We start from the raw sequence: 20,906 nt of genomic DNA, 5'->3' as shown, positions 1-20,906 counted from the left end.
ATAAACAGGCACTATTTAAAGATACAAGCCATGCATTAGGAAGCTGTGTATGCTACATGACTAGTTGCTTGAGAGCTGCTTCTGGGCTGTCGCCCTCTGCTCATGAATTAGAGTGGGTTATGGACCCCATTCATGGCAAGAACTATTTAACATTTTAAAAGACAGTTTGAGATCTAGAGAGAAGCAGATTAATCATTTATTTCTAAGGATACTGTTGTTGTCAATTTGCACCAAGAGAGCAATAAAAACCAATATTTGCAAATCATTTTCAGGTTTCCAAACTACCTTTCCATCTATTAATGGCTGCCACGCGCTGAGCACGCATGACTTTCTGCATTCCGGCAGTGTGAGGGATCTTTTACAGAATCTTAGCAATTTGAATATAGCTTACAGAGCCTGATTTATGATGACTCAAGTTAATGTTACTTTTTTTGTTTGTTTGTTTACAATGTATGAAAGTGTGTCACACAACCCCTGGTTCACACCTGCTATATTGCGTTCAATGTTACATGAGTTATCTACCCAAGATTTTTATCAGAGAATGGACTTTGTGTTCCACAGTTTTCTTCAAGCTGCCTGCTAACGTAGGTGTCCTGAGATGTCTAAGGGAAGGTGAGTCAAGCAGCAACTTCTGATGGATTAGGTGCCTGGTTAGTTTCTTTCCTGTTGCTGTGATAAACTATTTTAGTTAAACCAACGTATGGATAAAAGGGGTTTGGCTCACAGTCCCTGAGGGCCAGAGCCCACTGTGGCCGAGGAGGCGTGGCCACGGGCAAGGTGGTGCAGGAAGAACGACTGGCAAGGGACCCAAAGTCTGCCCCAGTGAGGTACTTCCTTTAGCAAGATTTTTGTTCCCTTCTAAAATTTCTGTGATCTTCCCAATCAGTGTCACCAACTAAGGACCCAAGTGTTCAAACACACAAGCCTTTGGCAGGAGTCATTTAATCCTGAAACTCCAACAGGCATGTATAATACGTGCATTCCTGACTTGCGGTGTTTGTGACCTATCGTGGGTTTATTGTGATTATAGACCAGGGAGCATCTGCATTATCTAGACGTTATCATTAGGCATATAAGCAGAAAAGCCAAGGAGAAAAGGGCAGGTCAGAAGTTGGGACATGTCCCAAGTGGCACGTCTCACTAACTCCTCCCCTCGGAGGTGGCATTCAAGGTTGCGTGGCCAGTCCTAGTCAGAGTTGAATAATGGGTGTTGCAGGACATTCAACCTGGGGCAAACTTCAAGTGTATGTTGACAGCAGGCAGTGAACTCACATCACAAAGGGACTGGATAAAATGACTGTGATGCCCAATTAGATCCACACGTTACATAGATTGTGGGGTCCAAATCTTCCTGTCTTGAAGGCATCATTTGCCAGAGTTCTAACAGAATTCCAGAGGCAGGAGTGACTTGGTTTGCTTTTCCATGGTTTCCTTTACCATTTCCCCTCTTCTATTCTTGAAGCCAGAAGTTTAATCTCACAAGGAAGAAGCCCATCTCTACCCTGGACCTTTGGCCCGGAAGTGAAATTACATTGATCTTAGCCCCCTGAAGAACACATCTGTCCTCAGGAGGGAGGGTCAGATCTCTTCACTTCTTTTTCACCCGATGAACCTGTGTGTCCCCCAAGCTGCCCATTCCTTTTTCTCTCTATCTAAGGAGAAAGCAGGGCTTCGCGTCTCTTAGAAAGCTTAGGCAGAGGAGCCCTGAACCTCAGAGGGGGGAATCTCCAGGGTTTTCCTCAAAGGGCTTTGAAGAAGCACAAAGAGAAGGCTTTTCTCCAAACTGAAAGTCTGAAAGGGGGATGTTCTCTGAAATTCAGCCCCAGCTGAGGAACAGGACTTGGAATGGGAAGAGGAGGACTGGGATGAGTCTGTTCCCCTGAAAAGACCCTCGCTGGGGCTCTGAATCAGAAATTACCTTGTTCCAGAAAACTGAAGGCCTTGTCTCCAGGGCCCAGCTTAAGCTGCAGCAAGGAATTCTGGTTTTGGTTTCATAGTAGGAAGTTTTATATGCAACTCTATAATATTGAGATATTCCTGGTCTACATTTGGATGACAACTAAAAAGACAAAATGTGTTTCAAGAAGAAAAAAAAGTTTAAATATTTAATGTTCAATTTAAATTGTATTATATATTAAAAATACCTTATACATTATTTCTCACTGCTGGCATGTATTAGTAAGTATATATAGCAAACAGAATAGATAGCATTGCCAAGCCTGGTGGCTCTCATGTTAATCCCAGTACTTGGGAAGCAGAGGCAGGCAGATCTCTGGTCTACATAGGGAGTCCCAGGCTAGCCTGGGCTACAGAGTGAGATTCTCTCACAAACAAACAAACAAACAAACAAACAAACAAACAAACAACCGACCACCAAAACCCAGACTAAATACATCAGAGATTATTATCTAGCACCCAGATAGTCCTGGTGTCTCTTGACAAACTCCTACAACATTAATGTGAATGAGAAAGTGGGACATTATTCTGCACTAATTGTAAATTCCTCTGGCAGGCAGTGCCTCCTGGAAACGCCTCGATTGTATTTGCTAGGTCACCGCTTTGCTTTTTCAGCCGCTCCCTTGAAACTGAACATAACACAGAACTCTTGTTGACCTAACACGTCAGTTCCCCACATACTCTTTCTCTGCCTCACCCAGCCTTTCAAAGTGCTCACCTTTAGGAGTAGGACCGAGTTGATTCCTTTGAAGTAGCAGCACCTTTAGCCGGGGATGTCGGCCACGGAAGCGACTTCTGTGGCGCTTTTGCCGTGAGGAAGAAGGCAGGGACAGATCCAGGCAGAGGGAGTGGATAACATCTTCGCCAAGGTTTAACATCTCCAAAGCACGCAAATGCGCGAGACAGCTGAGGGTCACTTTTGACAAGCGATGATTAGTGCGGTCCAGATGGTTTGTGTGCCGTTCTTTTGTGTGCGGCTGGAAGAGAACTCTAAAGAAATAGGAGTTCCTGTCCACGGTGTCTGTTTTCTGGGACGTGTGTCTTGTAGAAGACCAGTTTGCCAGAAGATCCCCATCCTGCTGATGGAGGGAAAGACTGCTTTTTCTTGATGGGTTTGTCACTGTTCCCACAAAGCAAAGACCTGTAACCATGACAGTAACTCTGGCGTAGAAGTCTTTCATAATGCCTGGGAAAGGGCAAACAAACCAGATCACTCAGAGTAACGTATAAGACCAAACAGCCAATCAACAGCAGAAAATTTAATCTCCAACTTAAGATTTAGAAAACACGCGTAATTATCAACCGAAGTGAACATTTGATTTCTTAGGAATTGGGTTCTGAAAAGAAACTGCCCAAAAGGTGTAACTGCAGACTGAAGTGACGTGGAGACACATTTAGTGGAAAGACCTCCTCTCTGTCTTCATGAAATGCACACTGACCAAAGCCTTACCTCTGCTTTCCCAGTATCCTCCAGCCTGTGCTCTGCTCTCTGGTGAGTCCAACTTCCTCCCACAAAGCCTCGGCTCAGTGTCCCCAGCATTGGGCAAAGTCTGCTCTGCTTATCTAGAGCACCACCGTCCTGAGCTTTATGACATGAACGACTGCAGTAGCACTGAAGCAGGAACCTCACGGGTGCGTGCACACAAGGTGCAGTCACAGACCAGACACTGGAGCCTTTCCTGACCAGAGCCACATGCTTTATGTTAATGGCTTTTGGTACTTCTCACATGATTTTAAAACCTTTCAAGTATGCACAAAGTAAAAAAAAAAGGGGGGGCATGAAAAGGACATTCTGCTCCCAAGCCAAGAGATGTCATAAAATATGGAAACTTCGAGTCTTTCCCCTCTCAGTCTGCGGGAGGAACTGCGGGGTTTGAAAGCAGTGTGTACTCCGTGCAAAGACTGAATGATCGAAGCAAAGCACCTGTAAGAGGTGGGGGAAATGGATTCACTCGTGAGATTTGCTCTAAGCTAAACCCTGCGAAGACAAAAGCAGAATACAAACAACTTTTCTCAGCCGCCAATCACCCGTTCCTGCCTGGTCTCACTGTCACGTTTGAAATACTAGAGTAGCTTTGCTGGGTTTCCTGCCCCCCACCACCCACACTCCTCCTCTCCATGGTAGGTAACTCCAGGGATCATCCATTCCCCCACCCCAAGCCAAACACCATTTTCCACATGCATTTTTCTCCTTCAAAAAGTTTAATTGTTTCTTTAATAGCCTATAGTCCAAATTCCCAAAGTAGTCATTCAAAACTTCCGACTGTAGCTACCCTAACCCTAACCCTGATGAGCCACTCTTGTAGGGTAATTGCAAGCTGTGGTCTGGGTTAGGGATCTGTCTGTCCACCTCACAGTAAAATGGGTTTTTCTAATCTGCCTCTAATCCCCGATCGATGCCATTCGCTGCTGCGGTCTGAATCATGCACATCCATCAAGTCTCATCTTTGTGCGTAGGGTCTGAACCTGCCTTTCTCACAGTCGCCAATGAGCCTTTGCCTGCCCCCCCCCCATGCTCAGTGAATATTGATGGAACAATTCAGTACCATTAGGGGTGACAGAATGCTAATGCTATCCACATTGTTAGCACACAAAGCAAAAGGAGAGCAAGGATCTCCCCCCTCCCCCAACGTGCGCCTCCTAGAGTTAAGGCTCTGGAATCTGCTGCTGTCTATGTTTTCTCACAAATGAACGCACAGAATGAAGGGCATTCTCCCTGTAACTTCCAAACTTTTGTTTCATGCAAGACTGACTCTCCCATATCTCAGAGGGCATCTAAATTTAGGTACAAAAACTGCAAAGGTGTCCTACCTCAGCGAGGAGTAAATGATAGCATCCCCCTTACGCAATACCAAAAACTGAAGTCGTTTTCTTGGACAGAGAGACATTTATTTTGACACTAAGGTTGCAATCATTGCGCACACTACCGGATGCCAATCTGATGTAATAGTAGCAAAACAAAACACAAAACAAAACAAAAACAATGATCATAAGTTTGTACACTGAACAGGGAGGAGCAAGATGGGGTTCAAAGATACATTTTTAAAACAGGATATAAATGAAAGGTCTTTATAGTCCTTTCAAGGAGAAGAGACTGATATGTGGATAGATTTGCACTAAAAACAGGCAGATTAGTATAATTTTATGTCTAAGATGTAAAGAAACATTGTATTACATACAAATGTCAATGTGTGAGGCAAAACAAAAACAAAAAGCAAAAGCCCCCCAATTAACAAACCAATCAACCAACCAGACAACAGCAGCAGCAGCAAACGCCACAAACAGAGCACTCCAGAGGAAAGGACAGTGATTAAGGAGAAGGTGTCTCTTTAGATCCCTTCAGGTTCAAGTGCGAGGAAGCAGTTAGAAATAACTGGAGACGTGTGTACGTCAGAGTGAGGCAGAGAAGGTAACAGGAAAAACCCAAGTAGAGAAAAGATTAATCCTTTTCTAGGAAATTGGAAAAAGAAACTGGAAACTGAGTGAAGTCCTTCAGGTAATCAGACCCGGGATTCCGTCCCTGGGGCCTACCTTAGGTGGTTTCTAACTGGTCTGTCTCCAGCTGATCCAGCCAGGGGTGGATTTTAAATCTGTGCCCTTGAGGCTCCGCCCACCTCACCCGCTCTGCAGCCAGCCCAACCCTTTCATCTCTGGGCTCTGCCCTTACGGAGTCCACACCATTTCCTGGGCCACTGGGGAGAAGCCTTCTTATAAGGCCCAGGAGGTGAGAGCATCTAAACTGCGAATGGGCAGCTTTCTACCTCTGACTGCAGAAAGGTCGAGTAAACAGGTCTCAACACCCCCTCCTCCCCTATATTTAGATTCTGTGTGTTTGTGCTAATGTAGAAGCTCATTAATAAAGTCATGAAGAAACCAATAGCCAAGTTCTCAGCGTTTTATTGTAAACAGAGGTCATCAATCAGAAATACATAGGTATATTTTTTGTGTGGCATAACTTGTAAACTTTGTCCCTCTTGATGTCATTCGAAAGATTATAATGACCAGCACTTCAATGGTCTCCTCTTCATTAAGTTTAACACAGTAATTATAACCCCTTTATAAAAACACTCATCAAAACCAGGTAGAAATTCTACCTTTCATCATCAAAACTAGCACACAAAGTTTATTTTGCTTCTGTCACAATGCAAAAAGATTGCCAATAAAGCGATTAAAAGACTGCTGACGTTGGCAGGTAGCTCTTGCTTTGTGTTGTGGATGCCCTCCCTCCACTGGACAATCCAGAACGAATCTTACTTTTATTTTTTTCTATCTCTTTGCATTGATATTCATCTCTAGAATACTGTCCTTACTTTAAATGTGTGTTTGTTTTCCTCCCTGGGTTCCTCCTGCATCTACCTTCCAGAGGCCTGCAGTAAGTCCTCTCAGTGTGGTACATTCAAAACAGATGAACACATGAGAGGGAATATGCCCCCTGGTGGCCCGATTTAACAGTGCGGCTTCCCTGTACGCCAAGCTTGGCTTGGGCAGAGCTTCCAAGTCAGTGTGTCAGTCAGTGGGTTTACCACAGTGTGGTCTAAAATACCATACTTAGTAAGCACGAGTTTTACAAAGCATCAGGATATTCTCAAACTACAAAGTGCTCAATGGAGATGTATCAAAACACAAGTGTTTCTCACAGACATGTAAAAATACACTTTTTAAAAAAATGAATTGCATTTAGTAAATAATACTTTGTAATATAGTGTTCTGTGGATTTAGTAAAAATATTTATTTAAAGAAATTCTCAAAACAAATTTAAATAGAACATGTAACAAATGTACAATTTAAAAATACACTGAGCATGGAAAGGAGAATTCCAAGCATGATTTTTCTGAGCGTTATTTAGTTATTAAACAATACTTGAATATATCCAGAGGTATAAATTGCTCTCTTTCTTTACATCTAAAATCTGCACTTAGTGTCAGGTCTCAAGTCAACTCTTACCTTAGCCTGAGTTCACAATCTATAAGGTATTTAGTTTTTCCATTTGACAGAATTGTGACAATATTGAATACAAATTGTTTTATATATTGATTTCTTATCCACACAGTTCTAAGTGGCCATGACAGACTACAACACTCATCTCTGTAGCTAGGCCCAGGATACCTCCCTACTGTACTTTAGAGCTATGTTTCTTCATCCCCCATCCCATGTGTCTTAATAATATCAAGAAATTCCTTTCAAATCAAGTATAAACTATGCTAAGAATCAACTGGCTTGGGGGCTGTAAGTAATTAAAATGAGACTGAGATGAGGAGCAGAGATAAAAGTTTTATACCTAGCTAAAATGACCTGCTTTATCTCCAGAATTAGCACCCTTTATTCTCATGTATATTAATTTCTAGGCACAGTGTACTTCTAAAGGGTGATGCCGTATGGGACACTGGAGGAATAACATCAGGACAGCTGTGCCTACTGGGGCCTAGCTTCCTCCCTTTCCACTGAGCTTCCCCAGGGCTTAGGGAAAAGTGTGTTGGCTTCTCTATCACTCATTCAGGTGCTCTCACATGACAAGCAGACCAAGGAGACCGGTTTATTGAATGACAGCTTAGAACTGGCTCAAGATAGTTTAAAATCTGACAGTGATTGGTCATGTTTTGCTAGCACTGTTATTTTAACTAGAGAGTAGCACACGAGCTAGATTTTTACCTGTTAGGTAAATTAGGATTTGGCTTTTCCCATCCTTTGAGAGTTTTAAATAGTTGAAAATTCAGTGTAGTTGTAAAAAAGGCAGAAACACACTTGGAATAGGTTCCCCTGGGTTGGAACTGTACTTGACTTCTAACCCTGAGTCCATCTTTTACCATACAGTATGGGTCAATTTTCTGAACCTCCCTGACCTTCAGTTTCCTGATGAGTAGAGCTGGGAGCGAAGCACTTGCTTAGAGAGGTGCAGCTGGAACAGAGAGATCCAGCGTACAGTGCCCAGGACAGTGCTCGGCAAGAGGAGGCCTGGGGATGACAGCTTCTGTCACAGGAGTGAGAACCGTGCTTGTGTCTAATGTCCACACACTATAAAAGCTTACATGTATCATTATTCCAAGTAAACATAGCTGACAGTATTTTCTTTAGTGCAAAACTAAGGAAACATAGCTTTTTACAAACTTATATATGGAAAGCTCTTTAATAACTTGTTTGTGAAAATGTGGCTTTGGGTTAATGCATTAAAATATCTGTGCCTTCCCCTTTAAAAGCCAAAGACAGAGCACAAACAGTGTCCCTGTGCCCTCCAAACATCTCTAGTGGATCTCTCCCCACGAGAAATGACCAAGGGCTTACTATGGCGAGTCTTAACTGCTTCAGCCCTTTGTCCTTTAGGATAAGAGATAGTAGAATGTTAAAAACATTTCAAAGATTAATTTTGATTTTATTAATTTCTCATAATTATTTTAGAGAACTGTCCTTTGAATATCAGTGCAACTTACTAAATTGTATTAGAATTTAGGCACTCAAAACCCCTTAAATATGGAGAGCACATAATAGATACAGTGGTGTTTCCCAGTTAAAATAATTACAAGTTACGCAAACTGTAGAAACATGGCTCACATGCATTCTTCAAAAGGGGAGGGTCGAGTTAGATCTGAACATGCTGAGCCCTGCGGATGCTCCTTCTAATGCGTGTTTCCACAAGGGTTGTCAGAGACCTGGCAGCCCATGTTGTGGCTTGTTACTTGTACTTTGAAGAGTGTGCCGTCTGCACACATGCAGAGCTTGTACCGCACCCAGTCACCACTGCCTGACTGGTCTCCGCCGGAGGAGCTGGGCAGACGCGTTGGGCTGACCATCACAGTGCCATTGAGGATGATGCTGTTTTCCTATGCGGAGAGTAACATGGTTTAGTCACTTCCTCCAGCGGGCACAGAAGAACATTACTAAAGTAGACAAGACTTAGAGACATAAAGAGGAAGAGGCAGCAGTCAGAGAGTAAAGCCGTGACCAAAACAACTGTGGCCACAGCAAAACCAAAATACACACAAGGATTCAAAGGCGACTCCTCGCTTAGTCAGCCCATACTGTGCATCAGCAAACCTGCAAATAGCTTGTAAGCACTAGGCAAATCACATCCTGCACATAGTGTGACTGATAACACAGTTTTGGATAATTTTCACTTTTTGACTCCAGAGAATTTTTACTGACTGATGTTGATATTAATGGGGTGGGATTATGTTTCTCTTATAGGAAACTAATTTTAGTTAATAGAAATTCAATTACATATTAAAACTATATAGTTTATTAGATTAGACCTTCAAAGAAACTGAAGTTTTATTTATACTCATAGCTACAGAACCATTCTCATCTGTAGATTCTTAAGACCGTGTGTGTGTGTGTGTGTGTGTGTGTGTGTGTGTGTGTGTGTGCACACGGAGCTCAGAGGTTGAACATGTGTGTCTATGACAATGGCTTTAATATCGTGCTCCTTGTTGCAAGGCCTCTCTTTCACTGAATCTGGAACTCAGCAGGTCAGCCACACTGTCTGACCCATCTGCCTCTACTGCCTTGGCACCATGGCTATAGGCTCATGCCGCTGTCATGTGTGGCTTTTTATTTGGGTGCGATGGTTCTAAACTCATGTCTCCATGCTTGTTTGGAAGCACTTGGCCAACTGAGCCATCTCGGCCGCCCAAGAGACCAGTAAGTTTCTACTTCTCTCCCTTCTGCCTCCCTTCTTCTTTACCATTTAACAGTTACTAAATACTGTCATCTGGCAGACACCATCCTGGCACTGGGGAGATGACAGTAAGCGCATGGGCAGCAGGCACACTCTTACAGAGTGACATTTAGCAGAGGGAAGCGATAAGAAACCAGCACACAGGAAACTGTAGGGCATGAGGTGGGATATGCTACAAGGGAAGACGAGCGGGGGGAATAAAGAGTGGGTGGCTGACGACTGTAGTTTATACAAGGTACCAGAGACAGTCTTCCTGATAAGGTCACATCCCAACAGAAGTGGAGCTGTGAGTGAGTGGGCCACGTGGGTCACTGGGGAAGGCACTCCAGTGGAGGACACTGACTGGAAGGGCCCCAGTGAGGGGGAGTGTTATGTAGGCTCAGGGTGTATGAAGCACAGAGGCTAAGGAAAAGGACACAGTAGGATGTGAGACAAATAATGGGGGCAGACCTGTAAGACTGGGGAGAGACGTGGGGGGTTATTTGGAAATAGAAGAAAAGCCCACTTAGAGGGTGATAAGAGACGGTTTTTAAAAAGGTTCCTCTGCAGCAGCAGGCGCTGTGACACAGATCTATATCCACCCCCACATTCCGATTCAGCACTTGAGAGGCAGGAGGATTTGAGTCCAGGCTAGTCTAAGGTACAGGTGAGACCCTACCTCATAGTTTCTGGGTACAGAAGTAGCTCATATCTAATGGATGAAGCAAAGGGGAGCCACCAGGCTGCCCCAGGCAGTGCAGTAGCTGGCCCACATATGCTGCATTGGCTAGGAGCAGCCAGGGGCTGCAGGTGCCCTCCCTGCAGGGGAGCTGAGCCTCTGTGCTTCATACATCCTTTATTCTCCCCGCTTGTCTTCCCTTGTAGCACGTATCCCACCTCATGCCCTACAGAGTTTCCTGTGTGCTGGTTTCTTATCGCCTCTCTCTGCTAAATGTCACTCTGTAAGAGTGTGCCTGTTGCCCATGCGGCTGCTGGGCAGAGCACAGGCAGACATGCGTGTCTGGTGAGGAGCCAGGGCATCAAGACTTTACACCCGAGCAGTTCAGATGCCTGTGGGTGTGGAAGTGGGGAAAGGGGTAGGCAGCTGGACCAGAGAACCCCAATTAACAGGAAAGGCCAACACAGGTTGTGAGCATGGGGGGTCATCACTCAAGACTGTCAGAGGGGCAGAAATGGCAACTGCTATGGAAAGGCTTTTGCCCGGAATGTTTGGAATAGAACAGCTTCCTATTTCTGAGATTACTTATTTTCAGAACAAAACACTCAGTATTATTCTGAAAGTTGCATGTAGGAAATGCAGCGTTAAGGGCTGTTTCAGATTTTGTTTCTATGCTGCCATCTTGTGGTCATCTAATTTTACTTTCTTGAAAATATTTCTTAAAGTGCATTCAATACGTTGTAGCATAGGGGTGAGTAAAGTTAACAGGATTCGTGTACTGAAAGTAGAGAGAGATAAACTTGGATGCTCTTCATCTAAGAGCATTGGGGATGTCTAGGATAGTATACATTCTGATTACTCTAACCTGATCATGTGCACATATATCCAAACATACAATGTACCACATAAAAAACAATATCACAGGTCAATTAAGATAAAAGTGAAACATTTAAAAAGTAGTTTGGTGAAATTGTTGCTAATGTAGCTTACCCTCTAAATCTAACTATCGATATCAGCTGACATACAAAGCTGAGTATTTTTTTCAATATTAGAAATTAGGGGGAAACTGTCAAAGCAAAACACCTACTTTTCTTTCTAAAGTTTATTATTTCTAAGAATTATATTACTGAACGCTTTTTGAAACCTGACTTCTGTTCAGGTTTAAGGCTGCTATTGTCAGATGCTCCTTGGTAACACACATTTCCTCAGCCCTAGGTAAGCAGCCTGAGGTGCCCAGAGGCACTCGTAACTCCATTCTGGCTGAAACTGCAAGTTCGTAAGAGGGGTGCAGGCTGCAGCTCCCCTGCATGAAGTAAGACTGACTGAAGCTCTGGGAAAATCTGTGACGCTGAAGTAATGTCACAGTGATGACAGACTCCCTCCCTCACAGCTGACAGGTGTCAGAGAAAAGCGTGTGACCCCATTCAAGCATTCTTCTCTTGTAGCCTTGGACACAAAACTTGGAAATGAACAGGAATGACCTTCAATGGAACAACAGCAGCTACTTCAGGGACACATGGTTTGATCTCCTGAAATTATCAGAAGGCCTGTTTGGTTATGTTTTTCCTCCTTTTAAAATAACAGAAAAAAAGTGAACAAGCAGAATTACAAATCAAATCACCTGTTATTCTACCATTCTTAGCTAAATATTATTAATATTTACTCCATCCTTCCAGATTTTATAAACTGTACATGTTCTGAAAAAATGAGATATTTTACAAATTATTTTATAATTTTCTTTCATTTCACAGTCTATCTTATCTTATTCAAAATAATAAATTCACACAGAAAAAAAGATACTCACAGCCTTTAGTTCCACATCCCCTCGCATGTGAAATTCAATGGTTTTGCCCATGATGAACACGCCTTCATTGCCTCGCACAATTGCACGCCCATCGACTTTGATGTTCAAGTCACTGGTAGCGTTGCTGGTGATCTAACAATGAAAGCACATGCTAAGGGGTTTGTGGGTAATGAGAGAATCTTTATCACCGAGAAGGGAACGTCTCAGCTCTGGACTATGAAGGGCAGGTTTGTAACTGTGGGGATTAACATAAAGAGAGGACTTGGAAGTGCATGCGCAGGCTGAGGACAGAGCTCTGCAGCCCTCCAATGGTCCAAAGTCATGTTTTCAGGTGGCCCAAACCCTTCCCCCAGGGAGTAACTGCTGACAAATTCCCCCATCAGCGATGATAAAAAGAATGAACCAAACCCTTTCAGTTGACGCTTTCTGAACGTTCAAACTTTTCACTCCGCTTGGCAGGTGAAACTCATGAGTCTCATAGTCTGTGCTGAATAAGATATTTTGTGTCCTTGGGTCAAAAAATTGCATTCCAATGTCGCTGGTGATGGAGGTTTTGTTCTTTTCAACACTCAGCTTGGTTGTCCCTTGCTGAAAAACAATCTTGAGAAAAATGCTTCATTGTCAGTATGTTTGCAAAGAATGCTGCAAACAAAATTTATGAAGACTGTTGATTTTAGGAGTACCACAGAACAGTACAGACAAAATCTAATATGACAGTAAGAGCCAAACTTTAAATTCTTTTAATTGCACCTGCCCATTAGACTCTGGATGGTACACAACTCTAAAATGCAAGTCTGTACACTCCTTTGCTCATACATGACCTACTGTACAACAACACAGGACATGGGAACATGGCTGGGCCCTAAGACAGCCATGGTGGAGGTAAGGAACACCCTTGAGGTTTCATTCAGTTAAAGGCCTGAGTTTTAGTAGCCACTGTGACTTATCTGCCACCAAGTAGCATTTCTCTTCCTGATTCGCAGAATCTGGGCCTCCTGAACTGGAAGGGGGCTTTTACAATGGCTTTGTCACATGGAAGAGAAAATAGTGATCTCCATATTCTTACATCAGTGAGTGCTTCTACTGGGAAAATCTGGAATAGTAAGTACTTAACTCCAGCAAGATTATAAAGCCAACAATATCACTGACGGTTGAGTGTTTATGACTATGGGTAAGTTTGTGTACTGATGCATATTTTAAAAGGGAAGATGCTGATTTCCAGCTTTCATCTGTAGGTTCTTGTGAAAACTGTTGTCCACGCCCCTCTACCTCCACACAATGCCCTCAGTGTGGAGACGTACCGGCTGGTTGTTGCCAGTGATGACCAGGTTTTCATTCCGCCTTCCTCCCACTGTGCTCTTATAAAGCGGATGGATGACACCCATGTCGGACACTTGCTTGAATCGCAGCAGACCGCTCTCATGAAACTCCAAGCTGTCACAGCCATTTGGCCCAATGCGAATCACGGCCCAGATGACAAGTGTAATCTGAAAGACAGGCATGTTTACTCTTACGAGGACCCATGAGACACACCTGGAAGCAATCAGCAATGCTCTCCAAGTGTGAGGTCTCCTGACACATTTAATCAGTGAGATGAAAACACCACCTGGTGGTCGTCTTAGAGGATATTTTTATGAAGGTGGCTCACGGTTAAGGGCCAGACATGCCAGAAGGTCCATCATACATGGCAGTGTTACTTTTCCTATTCCGATCTCCCTTTCTTAAATAGTGTATCCTTTATTTCTTCTTTGCCGACTAAGGCTCTATCTCCTATTTTAGCAGATGAGAATTTGAGCTCACTGTTATGTCTTTTCTCTTCGAACTCCAAACAGACTTGGTGAAACCTGAGTGTAGCAATTACTGACCATGTAAGTATTCTTCACCACCAAATGCTATACCCTAATCTTCTTTTAATATTTATGTCTTCATAGTCCAATATTTTCTTTTATTTGATAAATTGAACTAAATCTTGAACTCTTGTATATTTCTGCAAATCTCTCAGTAAAATAAACATTCTGCAATTCAAGCTGCTCAGACAATATCAGTTCTGCCTTTCTCCTCTAGTGAATTTCCTGCACCTGGTCTCTTTGCTCACTGGGGACTGGCCATTGTCTGGGCCACCCACATGATGGACCTGTGAACTTTCTCCCATGCTTTCCCAACATGAGATGCCCAGTTTCCTGTGTCTGCATCTCTCATGCTGTAGGACTTTCTTCTGGTAGCACAGAGGCTTATTTAGAAGGAAACTGTTTGGCACATGTGTATGGTAAGATGGTATACAGTCCCTCATGTATGTGAGACAATATGGCTAGACATGTGTTTCTGAGACCTGACATCTGAAGGCCATAGCCTTATTGCCCGATCTTCCCATTGCTCACAACAGGTCCAGGGACACCCTGTGCTTGGATTCTTCCCACAAAACACCTTTCTCACCTCTCTCGAAAAGTTTTAAATATCTTATTTACAGTTTTCTTAGATTTTATAGTGATAGTGTGGTCTGTCTGTCTGTCTTTCCCTCCTTCTGCTGCCTTCTCTTTTTAGAATGTATTACACTGAGCCCAGACTGGTTTCAAATTTTCTAGAGGATTTTCTCTTTTTACTTTTCTTTCTTCCTCCTCTTCCTCCTCCTCCTCCCCTTCTTCCTCCTCCTTTCTTCTTCCTCCTCCTCCTCCTCTTCTTCCTCCTCCTTCTTCTTCCTCTCTCTCTCTCTCTCTCTCTCTCTCTCTCTCTCTCTCTCTCTCTCTCTCTCTCTCTCTCTCTGTCTCTCTCTCTCTCTCGTCCAGACAGGGTCTCACTCTATCCCTGACGGTCCTAGAATCCACTCTGTGGACTAGGGTGGTTTTGAATTCACAGAGATACTGCCTTACTTCCTGATAGCTGGAATTAAAGGATTGTTGCCACGACACTGGGCTTCAGAGAATTTCCTTAAAATCATTCTATTTGATTTATTTCCTTCAATGCTTTCTCTGTTCTCATTTTTGGAACCTCCTTTTATTAGGATGTCCCAGAATGATGGTTTAATGTTGTAGGACTCCATGGAAGAGCTTTTGTTTCCCTTTTTAAAGCTTTGCTTACTTTTTGTGAGTATGGGCGTTCTGCCTGCATGCAGTGTCTGCATCCCATGCATGCAGTGTCCTCAGCGGCCGGAAGAGGCCATCACGTCATTTGGAACTGTGCAGTTGTAAGCTGCCATGTAGGTGTTGGAAACAAGCCTGGACCTCTGCAAGAGAGGACAGCGCTTTTAACAGCTGCGCCATCTCTCTAGCCGCAGTGTGACTTTCTGTGACTTCTTTATTTAATTGCACCATTTGAGTGTCACGTTATTTTTGTTTCATGGATGGAATATCACATTTCTCTGAAGATGCTAATTTTAGTTTTAAGGAGTTCTTTGTGTTGTAGTTTCCTGCGACAGGACCTCATGCAGTCCAGGCTAGCCTTTCATGCCCTATGTGGTGGAGGCTAGCCTCTAACTCCCAAGGACTGGGTGACAGGAGTGTGCGCCGTGGCTTTGGGCTTTTGCTTTTTGCCGTTCATTTCATTTTTCTCATCTCTCCAAGTTTCTGCTTTGCCCATGGTGGGTTTTGGTCTCCATCAGTTTCCAGCTCTTATAGTTAGGCTCACAGTCTCCTGAGCCTTGACGGGGTACACTTACTTAACTGTGCAGCTGTAAAAAGCCCAGAGAGAATGAGTGACCCTGTCTCTTTAGCACCTCCTGCTGGCATTTACCAGCACAGCAGGCCCACAGAGGACTCTGTGGGTGGGCCCCTGACCTATGGGCTTTGCAGTAGGGAAAGCAGGATTTTTATAGGCCCTGTCAAATCTCACTGTCATGTGGTGTTCTACCTCTGGGTGCTTTAACTCTCCAGGGAGGGAGGAGTCCTCCATCTCTGGTCTGCTTGGAGTAGCTGGAGGCAGAGGATGAAGGTAAAGGAGTGTAGGAAGTGAGGCTCTAGTGCTCAGTCAGAATGCCCGGCTTTCAGGATGGTAACTTGCTCATGTGGTGGTCCAGGGTGTCTGATATATACAGTTTGGCTGTGGTTAGCAGGGGAATCTGTTTAGCTGGGAAATGAGGCTCAGGGAATTTCATTAACCACAGATTTTTCCCACAATTCATCTATTTCAATTCCTGTCTTGAACCTGGTTGGTAAGGCCCTTACTTTCTAATGCTGGCTTCTGTAAAGCACTTTGCCAATACAGGTTGTGACCCTTCACACTCACAACACACACACACACACACACACACACACACACACACACACACACACACACTGATAAGTTATCTGCCATTCTCCTTCTTCTTTTGTCTTCATAAATTATGCCTGAAGGTTTCGGTCACATCTCACTGCCTTCAAATACGACTGTGTCTCCTGCCACTGTTACTTTAGAGAGGGGGTTGGGATGTCGTAAGCACATATATAAGGCACAGTGAATTTAGAATGCTGAGGAGAACGACTGATGGTGCTTTGTTTAAACTGTGGCAGCTCTGATCTCAGTGGGGGATTAGACACAAATGTTTTGGAAGAACACGGAGTCCAAAGCCTTCTCAAGAACACTGGGAAAAAAAAAGAGAGAGAAAACTCACTGGCTTTCTTTTAACAGACGGTATCATTCATGGAGAAACTGGTGCTAGAGGGTTCCAGGGTTAACCGCCAGAGTTACAATGCCATATTAAAGAAACATTAAGTATCCAGGGGAAAACAGAGGCTGGGGCCTCAACCTCAGTGAGAATGGGTCTGGTAGAGCCTTCAGCTTGACCCTGGGGGCTGAGACTACATATAAGACACGGACTGTCAATGCCACTAGACTGCTCATGTTTTACAAACAACACTGAGTGAAATTGTTTTTTTTTTTTTTTGAGAGAAAAGGGCAATAAAGTCACAGTGAAGTTCTCTTCCACTGACTTTACGCAGCCTATATTAAAAGACAACTCCTTTAAAGGGAGAACCCATCAATGTTTTTCTAGATGAGATTGATATATGGCTATATTATCTTATAGGATTTCTCAGGTTTGCTTACTTATTTCTGTGGGACTGGAGAGAGAAGCCTATTAGGTTTTTATGTCAAGCACTAACATTTTATGTCGTCCACTGGGAGAGAAGACCACATATAGAGAAGCAGAAGATAAGACTGTCCCAAAACACAGTACTAAGCAGAAACTATGATCCCATCTATGATTCCCATCTATGGTAAAAAGATGAAACTACCCCAGGATAACTCTAGAGAGAGTGCAGTGTCCCATCTACTCACAAGCAGGTTGATGACAGCCAGGATAAACAGGAGGACAATCACACAGATGGCTAGGTTGCCCTTTCTCCCTCTCAGCCCGGTTTTATGCAGCCGGTCTTCATCGATGGGAATGTACCCAGCTTTGAAGTTGCTGTTATGCTCTTTGTTGACGTTCCTTCGTTCCACTGCCTTCTCCCGCATGGACTTCTTCACTGGCCCGTTGGAACCTTGCTAAAAACAAAACAGAATGCAACAGCCATACTCCCCTTTTGACACATTTATTAAATCCAAATTCACAATTAAAGAAGGCTGAACTGGTTGTTGGTAGATGTCCCACGAATAAGTTGCAAGTCACAGTGTGTTGCAGGTTTCAGGATTACTGACGTGTAGCACACTTTCTGCTTTCAGTCATCCTCCTGTCAACATGGGTACAGCCCACTTCCAGGCAGAGTTGGTACACACACACGCGCGCACACACACACACACACACACACACGCACACACACACACATGCACGCACACATTGCAGTGGATAATATCTTTAATAATGAGTGCACATACATGTACGTACACACATTGAAGTAGATAATATCTTTACTAATGATTTATTAGATTTTTACTCATATATTTTTCACTTACATGAAAAGAATTCGGAATGATTAACACAGTTGCTACTTACAACTCAACGGATTAAAGCCTGCATTATTCTAGATGAGTAATTTTCCAAGTGCTCAGGGGCAGGTGCATGAGCATATGTGTTTAGGACGGATGTCAACTGAATATTCTTCAGGGTCTGAAATGTCAGAAATGTTTTTAAAAACAACAGTAAGATTTGTGTTTTACTCTCCCACTCTTTTGGATGAATGCTGGTGTCTCCGGAGGCCGTGTGACCATTTACAATAACAGAATTATTCTAAAAGCTAATAAAGTATTTGCTCAAGCATTCCTTGTTTTCATAATTTCTCAGGTTAACTTCTAATTATGATAAATACCAACAGATAGTTAAGAGGATAAGTAGAATCTGGGATTAAAAAGAAAAACTTGAGAACTTCTGACCTTGACCATAAGTGACATTAAGTAATCATGTTATGTAATAAAAATACGCAAACCAGCAGGAATGGTTACTGCCCAAGTTTTGTGTTCTTTTTCCCCAGAGCTCCGAGACGATTCACTTATTGTAGACGGCACTAAGAATGGTTATGCTTAGCGCCGTCACAGTAAGTTGGAACTTAAGAAGGAGGACATGATCCTTTTGTGGAGGTATTATGGACCTGCACTGTGAGTTCCATGGCACATGCACTCTATATGTCAGGGTGCCTGAGTCAGTAGTGTAGGCATGGCATGCTGCAGAGTTCGGGAGAGCCGGGACACTCTGAGTTGTTAGGAAAATGGGAGGAGTGGGCGGGTCAGACATGGCAACACCGGAGAAGAAAAGGGGAAAAAGGAGCCAGGTTGAGCCAGTTCTCAGCAGGGTGTGTAGACCCTATTCTAATCTTATGCTCTGTTTGGAGTCACTGGAGGTTTCTGAGCACACGGGACATGTGTTTCAGCATGTTGAATGCTAGGTGAACACTTTACAGAGGTCAGCAGGCTCCTGCTGATATGTTGATGGAGGTTTGAGGTAATGAGGAGATAAGCGAGGGTGGGCTAGACAGATACATGAAAGGAAAAATGAAGTGAAAAGATGTGGTAGCCAACAAAAGCGTCACCATACACGAGATGAACTTTATCCTCAGGGCAGTGCCTCTGAGGCTGCTGTGGCTGCTGCTGCTTCCTCCTGTTTCTTCCCACTCCTCCTGCTAATTTTCCTCCCCCTTCTTCTTCCCAATCTTCCTCCTTCTCCCCATCTCTCCCACCCCAGTCTCTTCCTCCTCCCCTTCTGCACTTCTTCCTTTGATTTCATTTAGTGTTGTGGGGAGTAGAGGCACATGCATCACGATATATGTGTGTGGAGGTCAAAGAACAACCTTTGGGAGTTGGGCCTCTCATCTCACCATGACGGTTCTCAGAACTGAACTCAGGAACCAAGTTGTCAGGCTCTGTGGCTGTCACTTTTATCTACTAAGCCATCTTGCTGGCCCCTACTGAAGACATTTACACTGAAACAAACTCACAGTCTAACTGAGAACTGGAATAGAAGAGCTGGAAACGAAGACACCAGCGTTTTCCTTGGGTGAAGCTGGGGGAGACGCTTTAAGAGGCAGACCTGCCAGGACCCAGTGACTGTGACACAGCAGGGTCTACAGTGACTCCCACACAGAATAGATTACATAGTTAGTGGGATCCCAAAGGCTAAAGCAACCTTTCCTGCTCAAACATAAAGTTGAGATTAAGCCCAATGTGTGTTTCTCCTTAGCTTCCTTCAGTCAGCCCTGCTCTGGGTTAGGGTAGCCAAGTGAGCAGGCCATTGTAACTTTTCAGTAGAGTAGAACCTCAGAGCACCAAGATACACCCATAGAAGAACAAAGACTCCTCTAACCCACAGTTGAGGGGTACACTAGAAAAACCAAGGAATGGCTTCATTCCCAACAAGTTCACTTGCTATTGTCACAGTAGACTTCGGTGTTTGTTTAGCAGATTTCATGTCTATTTTTCATATCCCCTAGAACGAGCCTCCAGGAACACAAACTTAACACCCATCTGTCACTAAAATCTTAGCCACTTAAGAAAATATTCCTCAGTTGAATATTATAAACTTCACTCCTTCACTTTCTCCCCACGTTGAAGTTGAAGAATGAGACTTTTTAGAGAGAAACCATCTTACTGGTTATTTATAAAGGGAAACAACAGTAAAGATGTGACAAAAATAGCTTTTTGTTATAAGAAGTCACTTTGGCAACTACATGCACGAGCATGTATTCATACCCTTCACGCACATACACATATGTGCATGCTCAAGTACAGCTTGATATTTGAGGGGAAGCCTTTAAACTATTCTACGCTTACAACGAAGACCAGGAAACATTTGATAACGCATTTCTTAGAAGTAATCTTAAATCCACTAGACAACGGTCAGTTTTATGTTGGTGTCTGAATCTCCGAGAAACCAAAGTGGGCGGGGAAATCAGGGCCGTCTGCACATCGGGCACGCCAGCCACACAGAAACAAGACCTGGCCACGATCCACGCCAGGCAACAGCTGACCACGACTTGGCTGGTATCGGGCAGCCTCCCAGCCCCAACTGATGTTATTTTTATCCTCATGGTTTCTGGCTGCGGAGAGGCACGTCCAGGCGCAGGCTCCGCAGGCCATGACCCGTATCACTCCCGCAGAGGGACAGCTCCCCTCTCCGGCCGAGCTGCTGCCCTGGGTCCAGCCCGGCCTTCGCCAGCATCTTGACTGCGGACAGCTCCCGCCCTGCTGCCCCGCCCTGTCGCCTCGCTCTGCCGCCTCAGCTCGGCTCTCGCGCCCTCGTCCCCGCCCTTTGTGGGGTCGACCCGACCACCCGGCTTCCCAAACCCTCGGCCGCAGCAGGCTCACAGACCTGCTCGGTCGCCGCCGCCGCTGCTGCCGCTGCCGCCATCTTGGCCCGCCGCAGCCCGCGCTTGCGCTCTGGCACGGGGGTGGGGCTCACACCCTGGGATGGCCACGCC

At 44.3% G+C, this 20,906-nt stretch overlaps 2 protein-coding genes across 10 annotated transcripts in view; both read right to left on the bottom strand.

The window, feature by feature from the left end:
* The window catches only part of Lrrc66 (leucine rich repeat containing 66), a 29,596-nt gene extending 24,020 nt beyond the window's left edge, over window positions 1-5,576 (bottom strand). Inside the window, exons 1-3 of one of the 8 annotated variants that reach the window (XM_087582488.1) lie at window positions 5,488-5,516; window positions 4,768-4,894; window positions 2,675-3,142 (exon numbers count right to left, since the gene is read on the bottom strand). In XM_087582488.1, the coding sequence (XP_087438614.1) occupies window positions 2,675-3,137 (463 nt within the window). In that variant the 5' untranslated portion in view covers window positions 3,138-3,142; window positions 4,768-4,894; window positions 5,488-5,516. 8 annotated transcript variants of the gene reach the window in all.
* A 259-nt stretch (window positions 5,577-5,835) lies between these two features.
* Sgcb (sarcoglycan, beta) lies at window positions 5,836-20,852 on the bottom strand. Of its 2 annotated transcripts, none has more exon segments than NM_001191068.1 (6): window positions 5,836-8,771; window positions 12,088-12,219; window positions 12,496-12,687; window positions 13,389-13,574; window positions 17,335-17,544; window positions 20,798-20,852. In NM_001191068.1, coding segments are annotated over 6 exon segments (963 nt in total). In that variant the 5' UTR covers window positions 20,837-20,852; the 3' UTR covers window positions 5,836-8,567.
* Window positions 20,853-20,906: the final 54 nt, after the last annotated feature.

The sequence above is a fragment of the Rattus norvegicus genome, chromosome 14 (genome assembly GCF_021556685.1).
Source record: "Rattus norvegicus strain SHRSP/BbbUtx chromosome 14, alternate assembly SHRSP_T2T, whole genome shotgun sequence".
NCBI lineage: Eukaryota > Metazoa > Chordata > Mammalia > Rodentia > Muridae > Rattus > Rattus norvegicus.
The sequence above is the reverse complement of the archived record's forward strand: the minus strand, read 5'-3'. Positions and strand labels throughout refer to the sequence as shown.